Source organism: Oncorhynchus gorbuscha, linkage group LG01 (genome assembly GCF_021184085.1).
Source record: "Oncorhynchus gorbuscha isolate QuinsamMale2020 ecotype Even-year linkage group LG01, OgorEven_v1.0, whole genome shotgun sequence".
Taxonomy (NCBI): domain Eukaryota; kingdom Metazoa; phylum Chordata; class Actinopteri; order Salmoniformes; family Salmonidae; genus Oncorhynchus; species Oncorhynchus gorbuscha.
This window is the reverse complement of record NC_060173.1, coordinates 92109363-92132859: the sequence shown is the minus strand read 5'-3', so window position 1 is coordinate 92132859 and position 23497 is coordinate 92109363. Positions and strand designations below refer to the sequence as shown.

General features: G+C 43.6%; 1 protein-coding gene across 1 annotated transcript; it reads left to right on the top strand.

Annotated features, from left to right (window-relative positions):
• Positions 1 to 5608: 5608 nt before the first annotated feature.
• Positions 5609 to 22711, top strand: glra2 (glycine receptor, alpha 2). Its single transcript, XM_046338535.1, has 9 exons — positions 5609 to 6171; positions 6811 to 6938; positions 10391 to 10458; positions 11971 to 12194; positions 16741 to 16823; positions 16929 to 17072; positions 17207 to 17421; positions 20374 to 20523; positions 21305 to 22711. The coding sequence occupies exons 1-9, from the start codon at positions 6104 to 6106 to the stop codon at positions 21584 to 21586; spliced, it is 1362 nt and encodes a 453-aa protein (XP_046194491.1). The 5' UTR covers positions 5609 to 6103; the 3' UTR covers positions 21587 to 22711.
• The last annotated feature ends 786 nt before the right edge of the window (positions 22712 to 23497 follow it).

Genomic DNA, 23497 nt, shown 5'->3' with positions numbered 1-23497 from the left:
CCCAGAGAAATGCAGACGTTGGCCCAGAGAAATGCAGACGTTGGACCGGAGAAATGCAGACGTTGGACCGGAGAAATGCAGACGTTGGACCGGAGAAATGCAGACGTTGGACCAGAGAAATGCAGACGTTGGACTAGAGAAATGCAGACGTTGGACCAGTGTCTGCCTTTTGGGTTTGGGTGACTGCATCTAGAGATTCCAACCTAAACCTTAGACCGGAGAGGCAATGAGGCAAGCAGGTAAGCTAATCCATGCAATGGACTATTAACATGTAACCCCAAATTACTTTTGGAGAACAAGCAGGAAATACACTCAATTCAATGTGCGTGTTCCTTCTACCACATGGATCCTAATAACATTGTTTACCTTGTATTTTTGTGCTCAGTCTTATTCCATATATCCCTAAGGGCATGTGAGCCCAGCTTAGTAAGTATTTGCTACAGAGACACTGTAATCACACAGATAGATAAACAGACAGGGTAGGGTTTTGTTGTGACTGACCAGAGTGAGTATGGAGCGTGGAGCCTACTGAGGGTCTAGACTGGGGATCAGTGGGGTTTTAGTGCTCAGTGATGTAGAAAGGAAGGCTGAGTGACTGCCAGGTTGGTCCCGCTGATGGGGAGAGAGGGCTGTGATTGACAGGTGGGCTCCTCACCAGTCACCCACTCCTCACCTGAGATCAGCATCCTCCTATAGGCCCTGAGGGGGTCACTCAACCTGGATCCATCATGCACACCACAGGCTGTCTGCTCGATCAGAAAGCGGTCCTCTGTAGCTCAGTTGGTAGAGCATGGCACTTGCAATGCCAGGATAGTGGGTTAGATTCTTGGGACTACCCGTACGTAAAATGAATGCATGCATTTCTGGAAAGTGTAAATCATAGTCCACAGACGCTGAGACGCGATAGTCTGGCGACCCATTGTGACACAGCTATGCAGCTCTGAGACCACCATCCGGGTGCACAGTCCGGACGGGCACGTCCCCACAATTCCCAACCAATGTGTCTCTGGTACACGTCCTCTATTCATGTAAAAGTGTTGACAGTTGGAGAAATTGCTTGAGCTGTACTGAGAAATTCCAAAAGTATGAAAGCCAGCGGTCCAATATTCTAGAACACTTGTGTGTACGCGTACACATTTGATATTCTGATAGAACCTTACATCGCTTTGGATAAAAGTGTCTGTTAAATGGCTTGTATATTTTTGTTGTATATTAGAAAGTCCATGGAAGCTCCATATCTCCACACTGAAACCAGTGTCCCTGTCTTGTCATATTGTGTTTGTCATCTTCAGTGGATATGGTGAGATTCTGCAAAAAAAAAAAAAAAAGATCAGGGATAATATTGAGGGATGTTGTCTCTATGTAGAATGCATTACCATCCTCTTTCCTCATGAGTCCTCTAATTAAATATTTGTGTGTTTCCTCTTTCCAGTTAGTAAAGCTCACCACGGTATAGCTACTGTATAACCACCAATAACAATCCACCTCACCTCTTCTCTTTGTTTAAATTCATGGGATGAATGATACAGGGAAAGTCATTAAGTGGGATAAAAATACAAGGGATCGATGGTGCAATGGATACTCCCCAACACTTGATGCTCCACTCCACTGAACATGAGCATCAGGGAGGTTCAAGCCTGCTTGTTGTTTCCAGGTGAGCTTCGTAGCCCAGCTTTATCTCTCTCTCTTCTCTCTCTCTCTTTGTCTCTCTTCTCCACCTAATCTCTCTCTCTTTCTTTCCATTTCTCTTTCTGTCTCTCTACTTCCCTCTTTCTCTCTCTGCTTTTCCTTTCTATCTATCTCCCTCTCTCTGTCTCTCTCCTTCAGCCTGTCTTATCTCTATCTCCCTCTCTCTGTCTCTCTCCTTCAGCCTGTCTTCTCTCTATCTCCCTCTCTCTGTCTCTCTCCTTCAGCCTGTCTTCTCTCTATCTCCCTCTCTCTGCTTATTGGAGAGGGTCGTTGGAACTGCTTCGTCCTGACTGGGGAGAAAGTAGAGGCTTTCAGCAGGTGACTGCCTCAAGTATGTTCTTCTGAAGATAATGTCATGTCGATTTAAAGCCACAGCCATCAAGTGGACATGCCCCGCATTGACAGCCTATTCCCTCATAATAGCTCATCAACCTGGGCAGACTATACTGTGGCACTGGAGAACAGTGATGGAGATAACACATTCACTTATTCATTATTCAGATCCTGGATGTTCTCTCTCCTTTTACCCAGCTATGCAAACCAGAGTGAATTTGATTAAGACGGTGCGATTAACAGATGATGGATAACGTATTTAATATTGCAATCAATTTGATCAAATGCTATATTTAGAGTACACAGAGTCATTTCCATGTGAAGAAATATCTTAAATTATATCAAATGACGGTAACACTTTATTTGGCTTGTCCCAAGTAGATGGTTTGTAGATGTTCAATAACTGTCAACAACATTTTTGCTAACTATCCACTAACCCTACCCCTAACCATTATCCTAACCCTAAACTTCACCCTTACCCTAACACTAGATAACGTTAGCCACCTAGATAACGTCAGCTACCTACCTAATGTTAGCCACAAGAAATTGGAATTCGTAATATATCATACCATATGACACTTATCATATCACACTAAATGGAGGGGGACAGATTTACTTTTACTATGTTACTCCTGAGTCCAGGGTGGATAAAACAGCGTGGATTAATAAGGACAATGTGAGGTTATTCAATTCATCTGTTCGAAAATCGTTTGTCACTGAATATATTTTCCCTTTGTCATTCACCGTCTTTTTCAGTTAGCATATTCATATACTGTAAGTAGGAGTGGATAAATTGTCTCTCAGATATGAATAGTATAAACAAAAGGCACACCAGCAAGATGCCTCCGGGAATGTATTTGGTGCCCCGGTTGCCCTGGAAACAGATTTCAGAGGCACATCACTGTAAATGCTGAAAGGTTGGCCACCCAGAGGGAGCCAGGGGATAAGGGGATAACTGACTGACTGACAGAGAGATGCACTCACTCTCACTCTCACTCACTCACTCACTCTCACTCACTCACTCACTCACTCACTCACTCACTCACTCACTCACTCACTCACTCACTCACTCACTCACTCACTCACTCACTCACTCACTCACTCACACACACACACACACACACACACACACACACACACACACACACACACACACACACACACACACACACACACACACACACACACACACACACACACACACACACACACACACACACACACACACACACACACACACACACACACACACACACACACACGAGTGAGACTGACATATCAAATCCTATTTAGATATTTAGCGTTGCTCATTTCTTAAGTATTTATATAAGATCATGGACCTGTCCTGAATTCAAACTGTGTAAGCCATTTAGGAGGCTGCAAGTGCCTTATCATCATGGTCGAAAGGCATGAATGATGTTCATTGGACTTGGAAAGGCTGGAGAGCACACAGGGAGACAACAACAGTAACAACAACAGTGTGAAAATGTCTCTCTCTCTCTCTCATTCATGTCAAGCCATCCATAGGCTGTGTGAGATTACTTCTTGGTACAACACATGGCTGAATGCTGTGACATGCTTGGGGGTTATATTACTCCTCAGTCTGGCACTCTGTTACTGACTGGCTCAGCTTCAAGCTCCTCTGCTGTGCTGTTCTGCTGCGAGAGACTGTCTGAGGAAATAATCCACTCCATCTTCCTCCTCCTTCTCTCCTCTCCTGTTTAATTCTATGAACCAAATTGCAAGTGTCACATTGGATCTCATGGTATAGGATGTATGAATTGCTCTGGTTTGAGGTGTGTCCTTTGTTTTTCATTAGAGCGCCTGCGAATTGACATGTTCTACTCCCCAACGGCAATGAAAGGTTAAGAGACTTTCAATGGATGAATCAGTTTTATTTGCACTACAGAGTATACAACACATGAACCTTCTAGTCACAGTCATTAAAAAAGTTATATTTTAAATTAGAAAATGTAGAGGGAAAAATATAGTATGTTTTGAGTCATCAGACCAATATTGAATCATCTAGGTCAGGGTTTCCCAAAGTCGGTCCTGGGGGCCCCCCTGGGTGCCCGTTTAGTTTTTTTGCCTTGGCACTACACAGCTGATTCAAACAATCAAAGCATGATGATGAGTTGGTCATTTGAATCAGCTATGTAGTGCTAGAGCAAAACCCCAAACATGCAGCCGGGGGTGTTTCCCAATCTTTATTAAAGTCGCCTTGGCCTATTGTAATGAGCTGCAATCGTTCCCCTCCTGTTTTCCGTGAATAGGAAGACTTTTGTACACAACACACACACCAAAACATATCTTGTCTCAGATCCCAGAGAAATCTCTTAACATCCCTAAAGAGAAACCCTCATCTTGGCAAACGTTATCTTAGAGAAGGTTTCACTGATCAACCAGAAACTCTTCCCATATCTCATTAAATAAACCCAGACAGGATGTATGATGAATAAGTAATGAGACAATGTATAGAGGATCAAGACACACTGACCCCATCCGTAGTCACTCTGAGTCCAAAGACAGCTACAATTGGCTTGACCATGTTCCAACCTCCAGTCCCCACTCCAAATGGTCATTAGATCCCATCAGTAAGGACCTTTGGGCAGGTGGATCAGATAACCGTCAGATAATTAAGGAATTTAAATCCCATTCTGCACGTCACCAAAAGGAAAGAGAGATGTATCAATCTGTGGGTTTAACAATAATAAAACACCCTAATCCCCCGACTAGAGCTGTCTCTTTCACTCACCCAGGACTTCCAATGCCCATTAAAATAAGGCACAAAGCAGGACAAGCCTTTCTTTCATATAACTGCTCAGATACAAGTGAGATTGGCCACTGTTGCTTCCTGCTCTATGTGGTATTGAGAATTTTACATTGCCTGGTTTATAGTGCAATCCATTTAGACTCTGGTTGGTGCTGGTTTTGCAGCACCAACCTAAATGTTGTTAGTATACCTGTTACTGCTCACAGAGGATGCTGTTAATCTCTCTTTTCTAGGTGGTTAATTGCCGTATGTGTGTCTCCATTGGAAAACATTAATCATTTGGGTCACACTTTATTCAGATAGTCCCGTATAGGGGATCTACAGATGGTTATACTATCAACAAACTATCTGTAGATTAGCAACTGCTTACTAACGTTAGCCAGCTAGCTACAATTCGTAACAAATTCTTACCTTATAATACGAATTTTAATTCATATGATATCGTACGAAATGGGTGATGGACATCCACATATTAATACATACTACATGAAACGTAATATATCAAACTAAATGGAGTGTCTCAGATTTACTTACAGAATAATATGAAGTGCTCTGAGACCTGGTTGCAGGCAGCCAGCCAGCGAGTGTCAGGTGATGAAACATTCTAGAAAACTATTGTCTGACAACAAGATGTTCTGGCACACAACATCTGTGTGCAGTCCCTCCTGACCTGAGCACTTCCATGTCCATACCTTTTTATGGACAGCTTTCAGGGGAATTTTACTCGAAACACAGGAATTTGGATCATTAACAACGCTAATTTGAATTTATTTTTGAAAATGTTGTATTCCTCATTTATATGACATATTGAAAATCAACTCGCGCCCTCCAGTTCTTAATGGTGCGCTTGCGCGCAAAGGTAACGGGAGCTATCCAAGTGCTGAATCTGAAGAGGCGTCCACTTGTCTCCATTCCAGCAGTGGACAGTGTTCAACGCAAGGAAAGATTATGCTTCAACGCCGCTATATGTTTTTCAGAACATACATCTGTTTTCAGTGAGTTTCTGAATGAAAGTGAGAACGCCTCATTGACGACTCGGCGAATTGTGTCAGGTCACGACGTTTTTTTTACAGGTTCTTTTTTTTGGCGGCAATGACTAAGAATTTATGATTCTTGGAACCAGTGTTTCATCAAACTAAACTATGATCCTACGGACTGGAATGCCACCTGCGTATTCTCTGTGTGCCACGAGAACACCCGACTGCGCTTTGGTCAGAAATAAAGCGATACTGCTGCTTGGATTGTGTGTTTGACCAGCATTCACATATGGAAGAAATAAAGAAGTGAAGAAATAAAAAATCAAGAGGAATGAATCGCCCCTTTATCAAAGTCTTGACTGCTTTATTTGCATGTTTAATGGAGACCAACAACAGCAGGTAGGTGAACGGCTACGTTATTGGCCATTTAACATAAACAAATACAACTATTCCAGATCGAATTAGATACTTTCTTGGATGTATGTATATGTAGTCTATTCAACTGTAATTTTAATCGTTTGAAAAGGCAAAGTGCGTTGCCATTAAAACAAAGTTTAGGATATGTAATATGAACCTACCTAAAATTAACACATTATTTTCTCATGGACCTCAAAGTTCCAATGTTACTAATGGAAGGTAGAAATCATACAGCTTTAATGTTCAGTCATTGGACTGAAAATATAGTTTAGGATGTGTAGCCAAGCTAATCACTGCCTCTAACTCTGTGGGCGTTGTCAAAACGTTGTGAAATTATAGTAGCCTATGCCGGAGTGATTTATTTCAAAATGTGCATAGCCAATAGGTATACAATGAGGAGAGTCACGATGCCAATTCTCCATTACAGTGACGAGAGGCTTATTGCACACCTTGTCTGCCAATATGTTCCACACTTGTAATTCTCCATAATCATAGAATTTGAATCGCATTTGTGTTTATCTTAATACTTATTCAGGCCAGGATCATCTTAGGTTGTGTTTAAATAGAAATGATTTCACCACACTTTGGACTAAGTAGGTGTTTTTCGTTTGTTTCTCACAGGGTGGTGGATGCCAAGGAGCCTGAGTCCAGATCAGGATCTACTACTAACTTGTCTCCCTCAGACTTTCTGGACTCATTGATGGGTAGAACATCGGGTTATGATGCACGAATAAGACCGAACTTCAAAGGTTGGTTTTTAATTGGCTTTCCTATGACTTGTTTAGTGTGGATTACAAACAATTCGCATAAAATGCATCTGGAATTATCAGTGTATCCACCTATATGACTGTATTTAATTTTCTAAAGTATTGACATCCCTTACATATAATGATGTAGGTGTATACATTCTCAACTGAACACACCCTCAAAAGTCAACAGGGCATATTTTGAACAATGTATACATTCTCAACTTAAAAACCCATCAATTGTAAATAAGGCCCATTAAGAACATGAATGATGTATTTGTCTATTGATGAAAGCCACCCCTTAAATATTTAAAGAAGAATGGCTATCAATCACACTTGTAGACAGTGACATCCTCATCCCTGTAGGATTTATGAGATTGAGCTATCGAACATGAAGGGCTCACACCAGAACCACGCAGTAGGCTAGATATAGTTTTATATCTCAGCCCAACATCACAACACCCAATAACTATAGCTATTTCCTCAATTGTCATTTATAGTGTGCAACAGCTATATTTACCATCAGTATTCAACACTATAAAAACAATAATGAGCTTAAAGTTATAGATGTGGGCCCCAAAACAACGATGGTGCCACAGTGACAGCCACAGATGAGGGATTGGTTCCCTCTGGCTAGACTGTGGGCTGTTGAGTTCCTCTATTGTTGTGTTGTGGTGAGGGGGAGAGACACAGCATCTGTCACTGTGATGGAGCTGAGTAAGGAGAGGGAAGGGAACTCATTGGTGGGGCTCATGGAGCAGGTTGGCATTTATTGTCATGAATCTTGCCCTGGAGGCAGCTCTACAGAGTGGTCACTAGCTAGCACAGCCACAAAGTCATACAATTCATTTAAACCTAACCTTAACCACACTGCTATGCCTAATGCCTAACCTTACATTTTTGTTTTCATTATTTTTACAATATAAGTTCTTCCTCCAGTGCAAGATTCATGACAATAAACGTCAACAGCAGGCAGGGGCACACCCCAGACAGGGAGGCAGGCAGGGGCACACCCCAGACAGGGAGGCAGGCAGGGGCACACCCCAGACAGGGAGGCAGGCAGGGGCACACCCCAGACAGGGAGGCAGGCAGGCTGGGTCAGGAGGGCTGGGAGACTAGTGGTGGAACAATGCTGAAGAGAAGGCCACTGTGAGGAGAATAGCACAGGAAACCCAGTCTGAGATTGGTCAGTAAGACTCAGCCTCAACCCAGAAACATTGGCCCAGATCTATCCACTCTGTCTGGAAGAATGGAAAACAAGTGTAGACAAGACCTCAGAAATTGACTTAAGATTAGGGGAAGACTTGTCTGTTCTGAAAAGCAGAAACAATTTTAATCAGTATATGGATATGGGAGAATGTTGGAGTAGAGGTGAAAAAAAAGTCTGGAGTGAAAAACATGATCTTACCTTGTCTGGTAAATTGATGAAGGACAGAGTCTCTGGCAGATAGAGAATTCCAGTCTAATGAGGTGTAATACCACACCAACACATGCGCATGCACGCACACACACACACTTACAGTACATTTGCACATCCATGTACAGTATACAGGGATATACATAGATGATGCTAGTTTATCACTTACAAACCATACTGTGTCACACTATTCCCCACAGTGCTGCTGGAGCCTGACCTACATTTCCTTGCCGAGGTTGTTGTGCAGAGTTATTCCATAAAAATGTTGTTACTGACATTAAATGTAGTTGCCCGACTACAAACAGAGGCAAATATTAATACCACCACGTCACATTGAATATTGATGAATACACAGGGGAAGGGCACTGTGCTCACATCTTAACACAGAGACCAAGATTTAGCGCTGCTTTAAAGGGTCTTTGCTGTCTGAGGCTGCTTGGTGAACTCATGTCAGTGAAGGCTGCTTGGAGAACTCATGTCAGTGAAGGCTGCTTGGAGAACTCATGTCAGTGAAGGCTGCTTGGAAAACTCATGTCAGTGAAGGCTGCTTGGAGAACTCATGTCAGTGAACTCATGGAGAACTCATGTCAGTGAAGGCTGCTTGGAGAACTCATGTCAGTGAAGGCTGCTTGGAGAACTCATGTCAGTGAAGGCTGCTTGGAGAACTCATGTCAGTGAAGGCTGCTTGGAGAACTCATGTCAGTGAAGGCTGCTTGGAAAACTCATGTCAGTGAAGGCTGCTTGGAGAACTCATGTCAGTGAAGGCTGCTTGGAGAACTCATGTCAGTGAAGGCTGCTTGGAGAACTCATGTCAGTGAAGGCTGCTTGGAGAACTCATGTCAGTGAAGGCTGCTTGGAGAACTCATGTCAGTGAAGGCTGTTTGGAGAACTCATGTCAGTGAAGGCTGCTTGGAGAACTCATGTCAGTGAAGGCTGCTTGGAGAACTCATGTCAGTGAAGGCTGCTTGGAGAACTCATGTCAGTGAAGGCTGTTTGGAGAACTCATGTCAGTGAAGGCTGCTTGGAGAACTCATGTCAGTGAAGGCTGCTTGGAGAACTCATGTCAGTGAAGGCTGCTTGGAGAACTCATGTCAGTGAAGGCTGCTTGGAGAACTCATGTCAGTGAAGGCTGCTTGGAGAACTCATGTCAGTGAAGGGCGTTGAGATGACACAGGGTTTACTATTTCCTACTATTCTTTTCCCACTGTTAATGTATTTACCAGTCATTCTGCCACCAGTCCTCAAAGATATCAGCATAATGCTTGTGACACTAAATTAACTGTTCTGTTTGCATGTGCCACTGTTTAATGCCAGTGTGTGTGTGTGTGTGTGTGTGTGTGTGTGTGTGTGTGTGTGTGTGTGTGTGTGTGTGTGTGTGTGTGTGTGTGTGTGTGTGTGTGTGTGTGTGTCAACGTGTCTCTCGGTTTGTCTTTCAGCATGTGTTTTTGTCTGTCCTTTAACCCATTCCAGTAAAACATTTGTTGTCATCCTTCTTGATTTAGTGAAGTCAGTATTTCTGAACGATACCACTGTTTGTTGAATAATGATTCCGCCATTTTTTTTACCTGGTCTTATTACTGTACCAGGCCTGCTTTTGAAGACAAACACTTGGTGATGAGATTAGTCAACGACTATCTGTGGCTTTATGACTTGCATGGCGTGCTTAGGAGAACATGCATTTCTTATGTTGACAGAAATACATACAGCCCATATTTTGGTGATAGATACATTATTACACTCAAGTTACGTCCAACAGATATTGCATCACTATCTTCCTCAACCTCACTCACCTCTATTTGCTAAAGCACCCCGTGCAGATGGCACAGGATAATTAAGGGCTAAAAAAAACGTATTGACTTTTTGTCACCTCATTCTCGCTGCATTTCACAGGTCCCCCTGTAAACTTTACATGCAATATTTTTATCAACAGCTTTGGGCTCGGTCACAGAGACCAGCATGGTAAGTGTCCCGAACGTCTTCTTGCTTTACCTCTTCCCTGTCAAACATGTCAATGTGCTATCTGTCCTCCAACCTGCAGGTCCCCCAGTTAATGTTACCTGCAACATATTTATCAACAGCTTTGGTTCTATAGCAGAAACTACAATGGTGAGTTGGAGTGTTGTGCTTGGTCATGTTGTCTTCAGCCTGGCTATTTTTCTCCTCTGGAGTTTAAGATTTAAATCATCCAATCCAAATCATTTCTTTGCTGTTCATGAGCTAATTTTCCTTTTAGTTTATGGATGTTTTCAACGTTTACTTCTTCATGTGCGATGATTCACTTTGTCCCATCCCCTTAGTCTATTGGCAGCTCCAGGGGGCAAGTATAGCACTCTATACACAAGGCAATGTTGGATTGCTATTCCCATGACACTCCCTTGTACATGTGTTAAGTTAGTTCTGTTTTAATCATTTACACAGTGAATGCAAGCACATAATTCACTTTAATTGCAGCCAATAGCTGTAGGTGTGAGATTTAATCAGATTGATCGGGTGTAATATCTCAAGACATGCAACTGCCCAAGGGGTAAACAATAGCAAACCTAGAATACGCATTGAGATCCCATTCAATAGTTATATCGCAATGACGGTATTTGCCAGCTGAGCTGGGGTTCAAACATTTGCCCACAATTGTTCAATACCTTGTCACACATAAGCATACACATCTGGGACTGCCAATAGACTGTTGACCGCAAATACACTACTGCCTACCAAAGAGGTCGGTTCTGAAAGGGAGAGAAAAGGCATCTCATCTGATACGGTCTGTTCATCTGCAATCGAGCTTCTTAAAACCTGCATGAGTCAATACTAAATGCGTCTTCAAACTTCAATGTACTTTCTGCTTCTACTTCCTGGGTCACCCAAACATCATCTATCTCCTATTATGGCACTTCAGCAATAACAGAGGAAACTGATCATATGGAGCAAGTAACTAAGTTAGACCGATGGCTGCAATTTTTTGATGGCTCTTTTCAACAAATTTGTATCTACTCTTAAAATGTCATTTGGATTTTAGATGATGGTATTGCGCTGTGATTTACAAACATACAAATATGTATTGAAATCCATGTATTGCATCCATTCATTCATGCTATTATTTATCATATTACAATTCTATGTAAAACAAATAATTGAGCAATTTCTCCAGTTAAGGTTGTGGTCATCCCACAGTGTCTGTAGTCTATTACCATTGATATTAATATTAGTATCATTGGTGCAATATTAGGTGCCAAATGTAATGCTGCATAATGTAATGCTGCATGTCACTACGATGGAACCAAAAACCTGAGGCAGGCATTTGGCCAACATATTAAGAGGTTAATGTTTTGTATTAGTAACACTATCATTCTAAATATGTAAAAGTCCACAGCAAAATAATGTTTTCATGAGTAAGTGACCAGTGACCAGTCATGAGTAAGTGACCAGTCATGAGTAAGTGACCAGTGACCAGTCATGAGTAAGTGACCAGTCATGAGTAAGTGACCAGTCATGAGTAAGTGACCAGACCCAACATATTCTAGTCATCAAAAGTAGAGTAATGTATATTTAATGGGGATAGACAAAAGTAGTTAATATGTCAAAATAAAGCCGTTCTAAAGCTGATTTCACTATTTACTCTAGGATTACAGAGTGAACATCTTCCTGCGACAGAAGTGGAGAGACCCTCGGCTGGCGTACAGCAAATACCCAGACTCCTCTCTGGACCTGGATCCGTCCATGTTGGATTCTATCTGGAAACCTGACCTGTTCTTCGCCAATGAGAAAGGTGCCAACTTCCATGATGTCACCACAGACAACAAGCTCCTGAGGGTCTTCAAAGATGGTACCGTCCTGTACAGTATCAGGTCAGATGTGGAGCATGCATTGAATGGTGGACTCAACTCTATTGATTGGGGAAATGAATGAAATAGGCTGGAGAGATGTAGAACAAGGTCACACAGAACATTTCCTGTTGGAAACATCCAAACAAAGAAAATATTCAAATCCAGTGAAATGTCAGCAGACAGTCAACGTTAGTCTACTTCCAAGCCCTTAACGCACATGTAATTACTTTTGTAAGAAACATCAAAGACTACCTCTCTGGTTTCATGGGATTCATCTCAATAAAGCATTCCTTTACCTGGAGGAATTGGCTGCAATATGGTCTCCACTAAGAGTCTCCATAGACACAAACTACTTGAGTAGCCAAAGGCTACAGGGAATTTTTCTCCAAAGATATTTAGAATACGTTCAGGGACGGAGTATGGAAAAAAAGCCGCTCATGTAGGCTATTAATTTCCACTGGGCATTTGCTTCATTCCTAGCATTGCATGGGATCAGTAAGATGGAATCACTTTGCTGTAGATGCAGCCCACTCGTAGTAGATGAGACATGGGTAACTTTCATACAATAGCCTCCTCCTACAAAAATCACTACTACACTTACATTACATAACATTTCATTTCATTTCAATATCACTTCAGTCACACAACTCAGCCTCAGATTTAAACCTCAAGGGAACGGAATAATGCAGCTCAATTTTGTCCATTTGGAGAGCTGATTCAGGCGGGGGAGCCCAGGTGTGGAGGGAGGCAGGGGGTTCTGAGAGAACAGATGAAAGGTGGTTAGCCACTCGCTCCATTCATGAGAGAAGAGATGAGAGAGAGAGCAGACTGCAGACGACAATACATCTCAGACGCAATAACTGTCCAGTAATGAAAGTGTGATAAGAACCTGCTGAAGGGAATCCCACATGCTGTGTGGGAGGAGGAGGCTCTCAGAGGGGAAGGAGAAAGAGCATTGACTGCAGGAGAGGAGTATATGTTTATCACATAGTGTACACAGTATCAAGTCAAATCAAATTTTATTTGTCACACACACATGGTTAGCAGATGTTAATGCGAGTGTAGCGAAATGCTTGTGCTTCTAGTTCCGACAATGCAGTAATAACCAACAAGTAATCTAACTAACAATTCCAAAACTACTGTCTTATACACAGTGTAAGGGGATAAAGAATATGTACATAAAGATATATGAATGAGTGATGGTAGAGAGCAGCATAGGCAAGATACAGTAGATGGTATCGAGTACAGTATATACATATGAGATGAGTATGTAAACAAAGTGGCATAGTTAAAGTGGCTAGTGATACATGTATTACATAAGGATGCAGTAGATGATATAGAGTACAGTATATACGTATGCATATGAGATGAATAATGTAGGGTATGTAACATTATATTAGGTAGCATTGCTTAAAGTGGCTAGTGATATATTTTACATCATTTCTCATCAATTCCCATTATTAAAGTGGCTGGAGTTGAGTCAGTGTCAGTGTGTTGGCAGCAGCCACTCAATGTTAGTGGTGGCTGTTTAACAGTCTGATGGCCTTGAGATAGAAGCTGTTTTTCAATCTCTCGGTCCCAGCTTTGATGCACCTGTACTGACCTCGCCTTCTGGATGATAGCGGGGTGAACAGGCTGCTGCTCGGGTGGTTGTTGTCCTTGATGATCTTTTTGGCCTTCCTGTGACATCGGGTGGTGTAGGTGTCCTGGAGGGCAGGTAGTTTGCCCCCGGTGATATGTTGTGCAGACCTCACTAACCTCTGGAGAGCCTTACGGTTGTGGGCGGAGCAGTTGCCGTACCAGGCGGTGATACAGCCCACCAGGATGCTCTCGATTTTGCATCTGTAGAAGTTTGTGAGTGCTTTTGGTGACAAGCCGAATTTCTTCAGCCTCCTGAGGTTGAAGAGGCGCTGCTGCGCCTTCTTCACGATGCTGTCTGTGTGAGTGGACCAATTCAGTTTGTCTGTGATGTGTATGCCGAGGAACTTAAAACTTACTACCCTCTCCACTACTGTTCCATCGATGTGAATAGGGGGGTGTTCCCTCTGCTGTTTCCTGAAGTCCACAATAATCTCCTTAGTTTTGTTGACGTTGAGTGTGAGGTTATTTTCCTGACACCACACTCCGAGGGCCCTCACCTCCTCCCTGTAGGCCGTCTCGTCGTTGTTGGTAATCAAGCCTACCACTGTTGTGTCGTCCGCAAACTTGATGATTGAGTTGGAGGCGTGAGTGGCCACGCAGTCGTGGGTGAACAGGGAGTACAGGAGCGGGCTCAGAACGCACTCTTGTGGGGCCCCAGTGTTGAGGATCAGCGGGAGGAGATGTTGTTGCCTACCCTCACCACCTGGGGGCGGCCCGTCAGGAAGTCCAGTACCCAGTTGCACAGGGCGGGGTCGAGGCCCAGGGTCTCGAGCTTGATGACGAGCTTGGAGGGTACTATGGTGTTGAATGCCGAGCTGTAGTCGATGAACAGCATTCTCACATAGGTATTCCTCTTGTCCAGATGGGTTATGGCAGTGTGCAGTGTGGTTGAGATTGCATCGTCTGTAGACCTATTTGGGCAGTAAGCAAATTGGAGTGGGCCTTGGGTGTCAGGTAGGGTGGAGGTGATATGGTCCTTGACTAGTCTCTCAAAGCACTTCATGATGACGGAAGTGAGTGCTACGGGGCGGTAGTCGTTTAGCTCAGTTACCTTAGCTTTCTTGGGAACAGGAACAATGGTGGCCCTCTTGAAGCATGTGGGAACAGCAGACTGGTATAGGGATTGATTGAATATGTCCGTAAACACACCGGCCAGCTGGTCTGCGCATGCTCTGAGGGCGTGGCTGGGGATGCCGTCTGGGTCTGCAGCCTTGCGAGGGTTAACACGTTTAAATGTTTTACTCACCTGGGCTGCAGTGAAGGAGAGTCTGCATGTTTTCGTTGCAGGCCGTGTCAGTGGCACTGTATTGTCCTCAAAGCGGGCCAAAAAGTTATTTAGTCTGCCTGGGAGCAAGACATCCTGGTCTGTGACGGGGCTGGTTTTCTTCTTGTAGTCCGTGATTGACTGTAGACCCTGCCAGATACCTCGTGTCTGAGCCGTTGAGTTGAGATTCTACTTTGTCTCTATACTGACGCTTAGCTTGTTTGATAGCCTTGCGGAGGGAATAGCTGCACTGTTTGTATTCGGTCATGTTACCAGTAACCTTGCCCTGATTAAAAGCAGTGGTACGCGCTTTCAGTTTCACGCGAATGCTGCCATCAATCCACGGTTTCTGGTTAGGGAATGTTTTAATCGTTGCTATGGGAACGACATCTTCAATGCACGTTCTAATGAACTCGCACACCGAATCAGCGTATTCATCAATGTTGTTCTGATGCAATACGAAACATCCCAGTCCACGTGATGGAAGCAGTCTTGGAGTGTGGAATCAGCTTGGTCGGACCAGCGTTGACAGACCTCAGCGTGGGAGCTTCTTGTTTTAGTTTCTGTCTGTAGGCAGGGATCAACAAAATGGAGTCGTGGTCAGCTTTTCCGAAAGGAGGGCGGGGCAGGGCCTTATATGCTCCGGATAAATGGATTCCAGTTTGTAAAGAGTCAAATAAAGTTCGTTCAGAGCCATCGATGTGTCTGCTTGGGGGGGAATATATACGGCTGTGATTATAATCGAAGAGAATTCTCTTGGTAGATAATGCGGTCGACATTTGATTGTGAGGAATTCTAAATCAGGTGAACAGAAGGATTTGAGTTCCTGTATGTTTCTTTGATCACACCATGTCTCGTTAGCCAAAAGGCATACGCCCCCGCCCCTCTTCTTACCAGAAAGATGTTTGTTTCTGTCGGCGCGATGCGTGGAGAAACCCGCTGGCTGCACCGCCTCCGATAGCGTCTCTCCAGTGAGCCATGTTTCCGTGAAGCAAAGAATGTTACAGTCTCTGATGTCCCTCTGGAATTCTACCCTTGCACGGATTTCATCAACCTTGTTGTCAAGAGACTGGACATTGGCGAGAAGAATGCTAGGGAGTGGTGCACAATGTGCCCATCTCTGGAGTCTGACCAGAAGACCGCCTTGTTTCCCTCTTTTACGGAGTCGTTTTTTTTGGGGTCGCCGGCTGGGATCCATTCCGTTGTCCTGGTTGAAAGGCAGAACACAGGATCCGCGTCTCGAAAATCATATTCTTGGTCATACTGATGGTGAGTTGACGCTGATCTTACATTCAGTAGTTCTTCTCGACTGTATGTAATGAAACCTAAGATGACCTGGGATACTAATGTAAGAAATAACACGTAAAAAAACAAAAAACTGCATAGTTTCCTAGGAACGCGAGGTGAGGCGGCCATCTCTGTCGGCGCCAGAAGTATTCACCATGGCATACATTGTAGGGAGCTTGTATTTAAATCTTGAAACAGTAAAAATTAGGTTCCATATAAGATTTGTACTTTTACATTACATGCATCTATTGAGTGAGGTATAGAACACAATAATGTAATAAGCCCGTATCTACATAATTTATATAATTTATTTGTACATTCACAAAGAATGCCTGCACAGTTGACTCCTTACCTTTACATGTCTCTTCTTCAAAGGTTGACTCTCATTCTATCTTGTCCAATGGATCTGAAGAACTTTCCCATGGACATGCAGATCTGTACCATGCAACTGGAGAGCTGTAAGTGACTGCTCCTTACATCCCACATGGTAAAGCACATGCAACATGGTTTGTAAAAATGCAATAACCTCTCATACATCTTTGCTGTATTCATTAATTCCTCAGTTGGCTACACCATGAATGACTTGATCTTTGAGTGGGAGAGCAAGGACAAAAATCCGGTGCAGGTGGCCGCAGGGCTGACCCTCCCCCAGTTTATCATGAGAGATGAGAAGGAGCTGGGATACTGTACCAAAAGCTACAACACCGGTCAGAGAACCACACACACACACACACACACACACACACTGTACACACACACATTCACAGACATTCTCACGCACACACCACACCTCTCACCACACCATCCCTGATCTGAGGTGTCAGTGTGTTTTGTTCTCCAGGTAAATTCACCTGCATTGAGGTGAAGTTCCACTTGGAGAGACAGATGGGTTACTACCTGATCCAGATGTATATCCCCAGCCTCCTCATTGTCATCCTCTCCTGGGTCTCCTTCTGGATCAACATGGACGCTGCACCCGCCAGGGTAGCGCTAGGCATCACCACTGTGCTCACCATGACAACCCAGAGCTCCGGCTCCAGAGCCTCCCTTCCTAAGGTAATATTGTTAACCCAAGCAGGGTGAGTGGACAATCTGATGGAGGAGAGAGGGATACTGGGCCATGTTCAGATCAATCAATATTCCATTTCCTACTCCTTTTCGAAGTCGTACATAATCAGATACTGCTCATAAAATGTAAATATGCCTAAGGTTGAAGTCTCCATGCTTCCCTGAATTTTGAGTATTGGGTTCTGATTCAAGTGGCCTAGGGCAATAGATAATCAATCAATAGATTTATATCAAGCGAATATCAATGCATTTGTGAAGTCTTTAATTTTTAAAATCAATAAGTTGCAAAACAGAGAAGACCTTTAAAAATTACATCAAATCAAATCAAATGTATTTATATAGCCCTTCGTACATCAGCTGATATCTCAAAGTGCTGTACAGAAACCCAGCCTAAAACCCCAAACAGCAAACAATGCAGGTGTAAAAGCACGGTGGCTAGGAAAAACTCCCTAGAAAGGCCAAAACCTAGGAAGAAACCTAGAGAGGAACCAGGCTATGTGGGGTGGCCAGTCCTCTTCTGGCTGTGCCGGGTAGAGATTATAACAGAACATGACCAAGATGTTCAAATGTTCATAAATGACCAGCATGGTCAAATAATAATAAGGCAGAACAGTTGAAACTGGAGCAGCAGCACAGTCAGGTGGACTGGGGACAGCAAGGAACCATCATGTCAGGTAGTCCTGGGGCATGGTCCTAGGGCTCAGGTCCTCCGAGAGAGAGAAAGAAAGAGAGAAGGAGAGAATTAGAGAACGCACACTTAGATTCACACAGGACACCGAATAGGACAGGAGAAGTACTCCAGATATAACAAACTGACCCTAGCCCCCCGACACATAAACTACTGCAGCATAAATACTGGAGGCTGAGACAGGAGGGGTCAGGAGACACTGTGGCCCCATCCGAGGACACCCCCGGACAGGGCCAAACAGGAAGGATATAACCCCACCAACTTTGCCAAAACACAGCCCCCACACCACTAGAGGGATATCTTCAACCACCAACTTACCATCCTGAGACAAGGCCGAGTATAGCCCACAAAGATCTCCGCCACGACACAACCCAAGGGGGGGGGGGCCAACCCAGACAGGCTGACCACAACAGTGAATCAACCCACCCAGGTGACGCACCCCTCCCAGGGACGGCATGAGAGAGCCCCAGCAAGCCAGTGACTCAGCCCCCGTAACAGGGTTAGAGGCAGAGAATCCCAGTGGCAAGAGGGGAACCGGCCAGGCAGAGACAGCAAGGGCGGTTCGTTGCTCCAGAGCCTTTCCGTTCACCTTCCCACTCCTGGGCCAGACTACACTCAATCATATGACCCACTGAAGAGATGAGTCTTCAGTAAAGACTTAAAGGTTGAGACCGAGTTTGCGTCTCTGACATGGGTAGGCAGACCGTTCCATAAAAATGGAGCTCTATAGGAGAAAGCCCTGCCTCCAGCTGTTTGCTTAGAAATTCTAGGGACAATTAGGAGGCCTGCGTCTTGTGACCGTAGCGTACGTGTAGGTATGTACGGCAGGACCAAATCAGAGAGATGGGTAAGGAGCAAGCCCATGTAATGCTTTGTAGGTTAGCAGTAAAACCTTGAAATCAGCCCTTGCTTTGACAGGAAGCCAGTGTAGAGAGGCTAGCACTGGAGTAATATGATCAATTTTTTTGGTTCTAATTAGGATTCTAGCAGCCGTATTTAGCACTAACTGAAGTTTATTTAGTGCTTTATCCGGGTAGCCGGAAAATAGAGCATTGCAGTAGTCTAACCTAGAAGTTAGACTACTAGTCCTAGTCCTAGTCCTTCTGTAGCTCAGTTGGTAGAGCATGGCGCTTGTAACGCCAGGGTAGTGGGTTCGATTCCCGGGACCACCCATACGTAGAATGTATGCACACATGACTGTAAGTCGCTTTGGATAAAAGTGTCTGCTAAATGGCATATATTATTATATTATATATTAGAAGTGACAAAAAGCATGGATTAATTTTTCTGCATCATTTTTGGACAGAAAGTTTCTGATTTTTGCAATGTTACGTAGATGGAAAAAAGCTGTCCTCGAAATGGTCTTGATATGTTCTTCAAAAGAGAGATCAGGGTCCAGACACAACATTAACATTAAACATTATCACAATATATTGAAGAAATGTATTTAACTTGTTAGAATAGTGATTTAGGTGGTGATATAACATGACTAAATTAAACAGTAGTGTATACACAGCGACAGTGCACTGTCAAAGACTAAATTGCTATTCACACTTACACTAGCAAGAGGCCTCCTCCAGTGTGAGTCATCTCTTGAAGATCAATAATTTCCCTACACATTGGACCACACATGACCACGGAGGGCTCGGCCACGGCGGGCTCGGCCACGGCGGGCTCGGCCACGGAGGTCTCGGCCACGGAGGGCTCGACCACGTCAAAGAGGCCTGCATGAAAGAAACGCTGATAAATATTAAGACAGGACTTTGAGAGGCACAGCAACAAAAGCTCAATATGCCTAAAGAGCACTCAACAACGTTGAGTTGTTTTCTCTCCATGCAAATGACCTGTCATTTTGAGAGACAGACGAGGTCATTGTAGGATGAATAAGAGGTCATCCTTCAGATTCTAGCCTCCATCTCACATCCGGCTTGGAGATGAAGGCTTCAGCCTAACTGCTACTGTTTCCTTTATGTTACCTTGGTAATTGAAGCAGCAATTATTTCCTTCCAGTGCTATCGCTGAAATCATTCATATCAATTTCAGCTTTGAAAGTTTAAAGCACTTGTTAGCAAATACCACCCCTCTAATTATGGTGATTTAGAATTTACATCAACTCTGATTAACATAACAAAGCACAATGAGGGAAGATAATAATCCCATTGAAATGTTAATTGACCGATGCATCATGACGCCAGGACATAGAAGGATTATGCAGTCCCAGTAAACTATTGTTTGTTTGTTTCTTGTCACAGGTGTCCTATGTGAAGGCCATTGATATCTGGATGGCCGTGTGTCTCCTGTTTGTATTCGCTGCCCTACTGGAATATGCTGGGGTTAACTTTGTTTCCAGGCAACAGAAGGATTTACTTCGCTTGAGGCGAAGACAGAGGCGGACTCACAAGGTAAACAGTCTAGTCTTGAGGAGCATCCCACTGGACACATGCTGCTTAAATCAACATTGTTTCTACTCCATTTCAATGAAATTATGTTGAACCCACGTGGAATAGACATTCAATTGACGTCTGTGCCCAGTGGGATTGCCGTTAGAACAGTCACTGCAAAGCCCAGACTCATTACCCATTTTTAAAGATTGGGAGTTCCACTCCAGTATTTTTTAATTGCTATTGAAGAGATGGGGAGAGACAGGCAAGACTGAGAAAATGTGTGTTGAAAATGCAATATGGGACCAGGATTCGATCAATCCCTCGCTTACACAGGCTTACATGCACCAAAGGCAGGCGGTGCAAGTAACTGCTACACCAAATTCCAGGGCTTCATGGCTGAACATATGAATGGTGTCTTTCAAAAGGAAGGGTGACATGATGAAACTGGGCTGAATGAACATTTAGGGCAGTCGGAGACTTGTTGACTGAAGTGTGTCAGGTTATCTAAGTGTGTTCGCTTGTTGTTGCTGCTGCAGCAGAGGGAGGGAGGGTGTATCTGGGAGACATTCAGCTGTGTCCCCAGTGTTAATGAAGCAGCTGTAGATGTCGCCTGGAGGCATCCTCAGGTAAAGGGTACAACACCTGAGTCACGGGCCAAGAAAAGGACGCAAGAACATGGCTACTGGCCATACACCACAATGTCATAGTGTGTGTGCACATGGGAGTGTGTCTGAAACTCTTTCTCTCCATTGAACAGAAGCAAACTCATCATGGTTCTGCCTTTGTTTTGTTTCACCAGGATGATGACATGAGGGATGGCCGCTTCAATTTCTCTGGTTACGGCATGACTCAGTGTCTGAAGGATGGGTCGGCTGTTAAAAACGCCATCTCAAACCCCAGCCCAGCACCACCAACCCCTAAAGAGAAAGAGGTGATAAGAAAAAGGTTTGTGGACAGGGCCAAGAGGATTGACACTGTGTCCCGAGCAGCCTTCCCTATGGCCTTCCTCCTCTTCAACATCTTCTACTGGATAACATACAAGGTCATCAGGCATGAGGACATTGGCATGCAGTCAGGGTAGTCGCTCTGCCCGGCAGGTTTTACCTATGGAACCCTCATCTCTCTCTCACTCTAATTTTACTGAATGAGAAATGATTGGACAGCAGTGAGACTACTTTATGTTGTGGGACTGTACATGGAGGAGAGGCACAGTGATGCTGGGGGTGGTGGTGTTCTTTCAGGGACAATTGATAGGTGTTCAAGCAAAATCGAATAGACTATTGCACATGTTTTAGATGAACAAGTGGTGAGGCACAGATATATCCCTATGTGTTAATGCATCCTGGAGATTCTACTGGGTTTTTACTCAAGTCACAGAGCAATGATGTAAAAAGGTGGACCACATTTTATGAGACAATACTGCCTTTGCATTTGTGCAACCTTGCAATGGAGCAACATTCCATGCATTTGTATGTGCAGTAGTCTGGGCTTTAGGGTTAGACTTTTGTGTGGTTTTCATATGAAGGTTGATTTAGAGCAGTTTTATACAATTGTACTGCAGTTCCTCACTGTTTCTACAAGCAGCAGTTCTATACGAGCACAATGTATACACACACACACACGTTTTACTATCCTTGTGGGGACCAAACAATTGATTCCCATTCAAAATCCTATTTTCTCTAACCCCTAAACCTAAACCAAACTCTGACCTTAACCCTAACCCCAAGACTAAGACTAAAAAAGTATTTTTCCTTGTTGGGACCGGCAAAATGTCCCCACTTGATTGAATTTTCCTCATTTTACTATCCTTGTGAGGAGTTCTGGTCCCCTAAAGTATAGTAAAACCAAATACACATCTATAAGGCCTACATGTGTGAAGAGATTAAATCCAGATTGACAGTTAGAAACTGCATTTTTATAAGCTACCCAAAGCCTTAGATATCATGGATTTGGAGATAAATGGTAGGCTTCCCTATCTTTCACAAAGCACTGTCTCTTTTCACTCAGCTGTCTGTCAGAAATGAATGCACTTATTTATTTAAAACTCAGTCAAATTTGGCCTAAAAGGTCGTTTGTATTTTCCACTCCCCTTCAACGTACAGTTGAAGTCAGAAGTTTACATACACTTAGGTTGGAGTCATTAAAACTCGTTTCTCAACCACTCCACACATTTTTTGTTAACAAATTATAGTTTTGGCAAGTCGGGTAGGACATCTACTTTGTGCATGACACAAGTAATTTTCCCAACAATTGTTTACAGACAGATTATTTCACTTATAAATCACTGTATCACAATCCCAGTGGGTCAGAAGTTCACACACACTAAGTTGACTGTACCTTTAAACAGCTTGGAAAATTCCAGAAAATGATTTAGAAGCTTCTGATAGGCTAATTGACATAATTTGAGTCAATTTGGGGTGTACCTGTGGATGTATTTCAAGGCCGACCATCAAACTCAGTGCCTCTTTGCTTGACATCTTGGGAAAATCAAAAGAAAATCAGCCAAGACCTCAGAAAACACATTATAGAGCTCCACAAGTCTGGTTCATCCTTGAGAGAAATTTCCAAATGCCTGAAGGTACCACGTTCATCTGTACAAACAATAGTACGCAAGTATAAACACCATGGGACCACGCAGCCGTCATACCACTCAGGAAGGAGATGCATTCTGTCTCCTAGAGATGAACATTATTTGGTGCGAAAAGTGCAACTTAATTTCAGAACAACAGCAAAGGACATTTAACATTACATTTAAGTCATTTAGCAGACGCTCTTATCCAGAGCGACTTACAAATTGGACCTTGTGAAGATGCTGGAGGAAACAGCTACAAAAGTATCTACATCCATAGTAAAACAAGTCTGACCTGAAAGGTCGCTCAGCAAGGAAGAAGCCACTGCTCCAAAACCGCCATAAAAAAGCCAGACTACGGTTTTCAACTGCACATGGGGACAAAGATCATACTTTTTGGAGAAATGTCCTCTGGTCTGATGA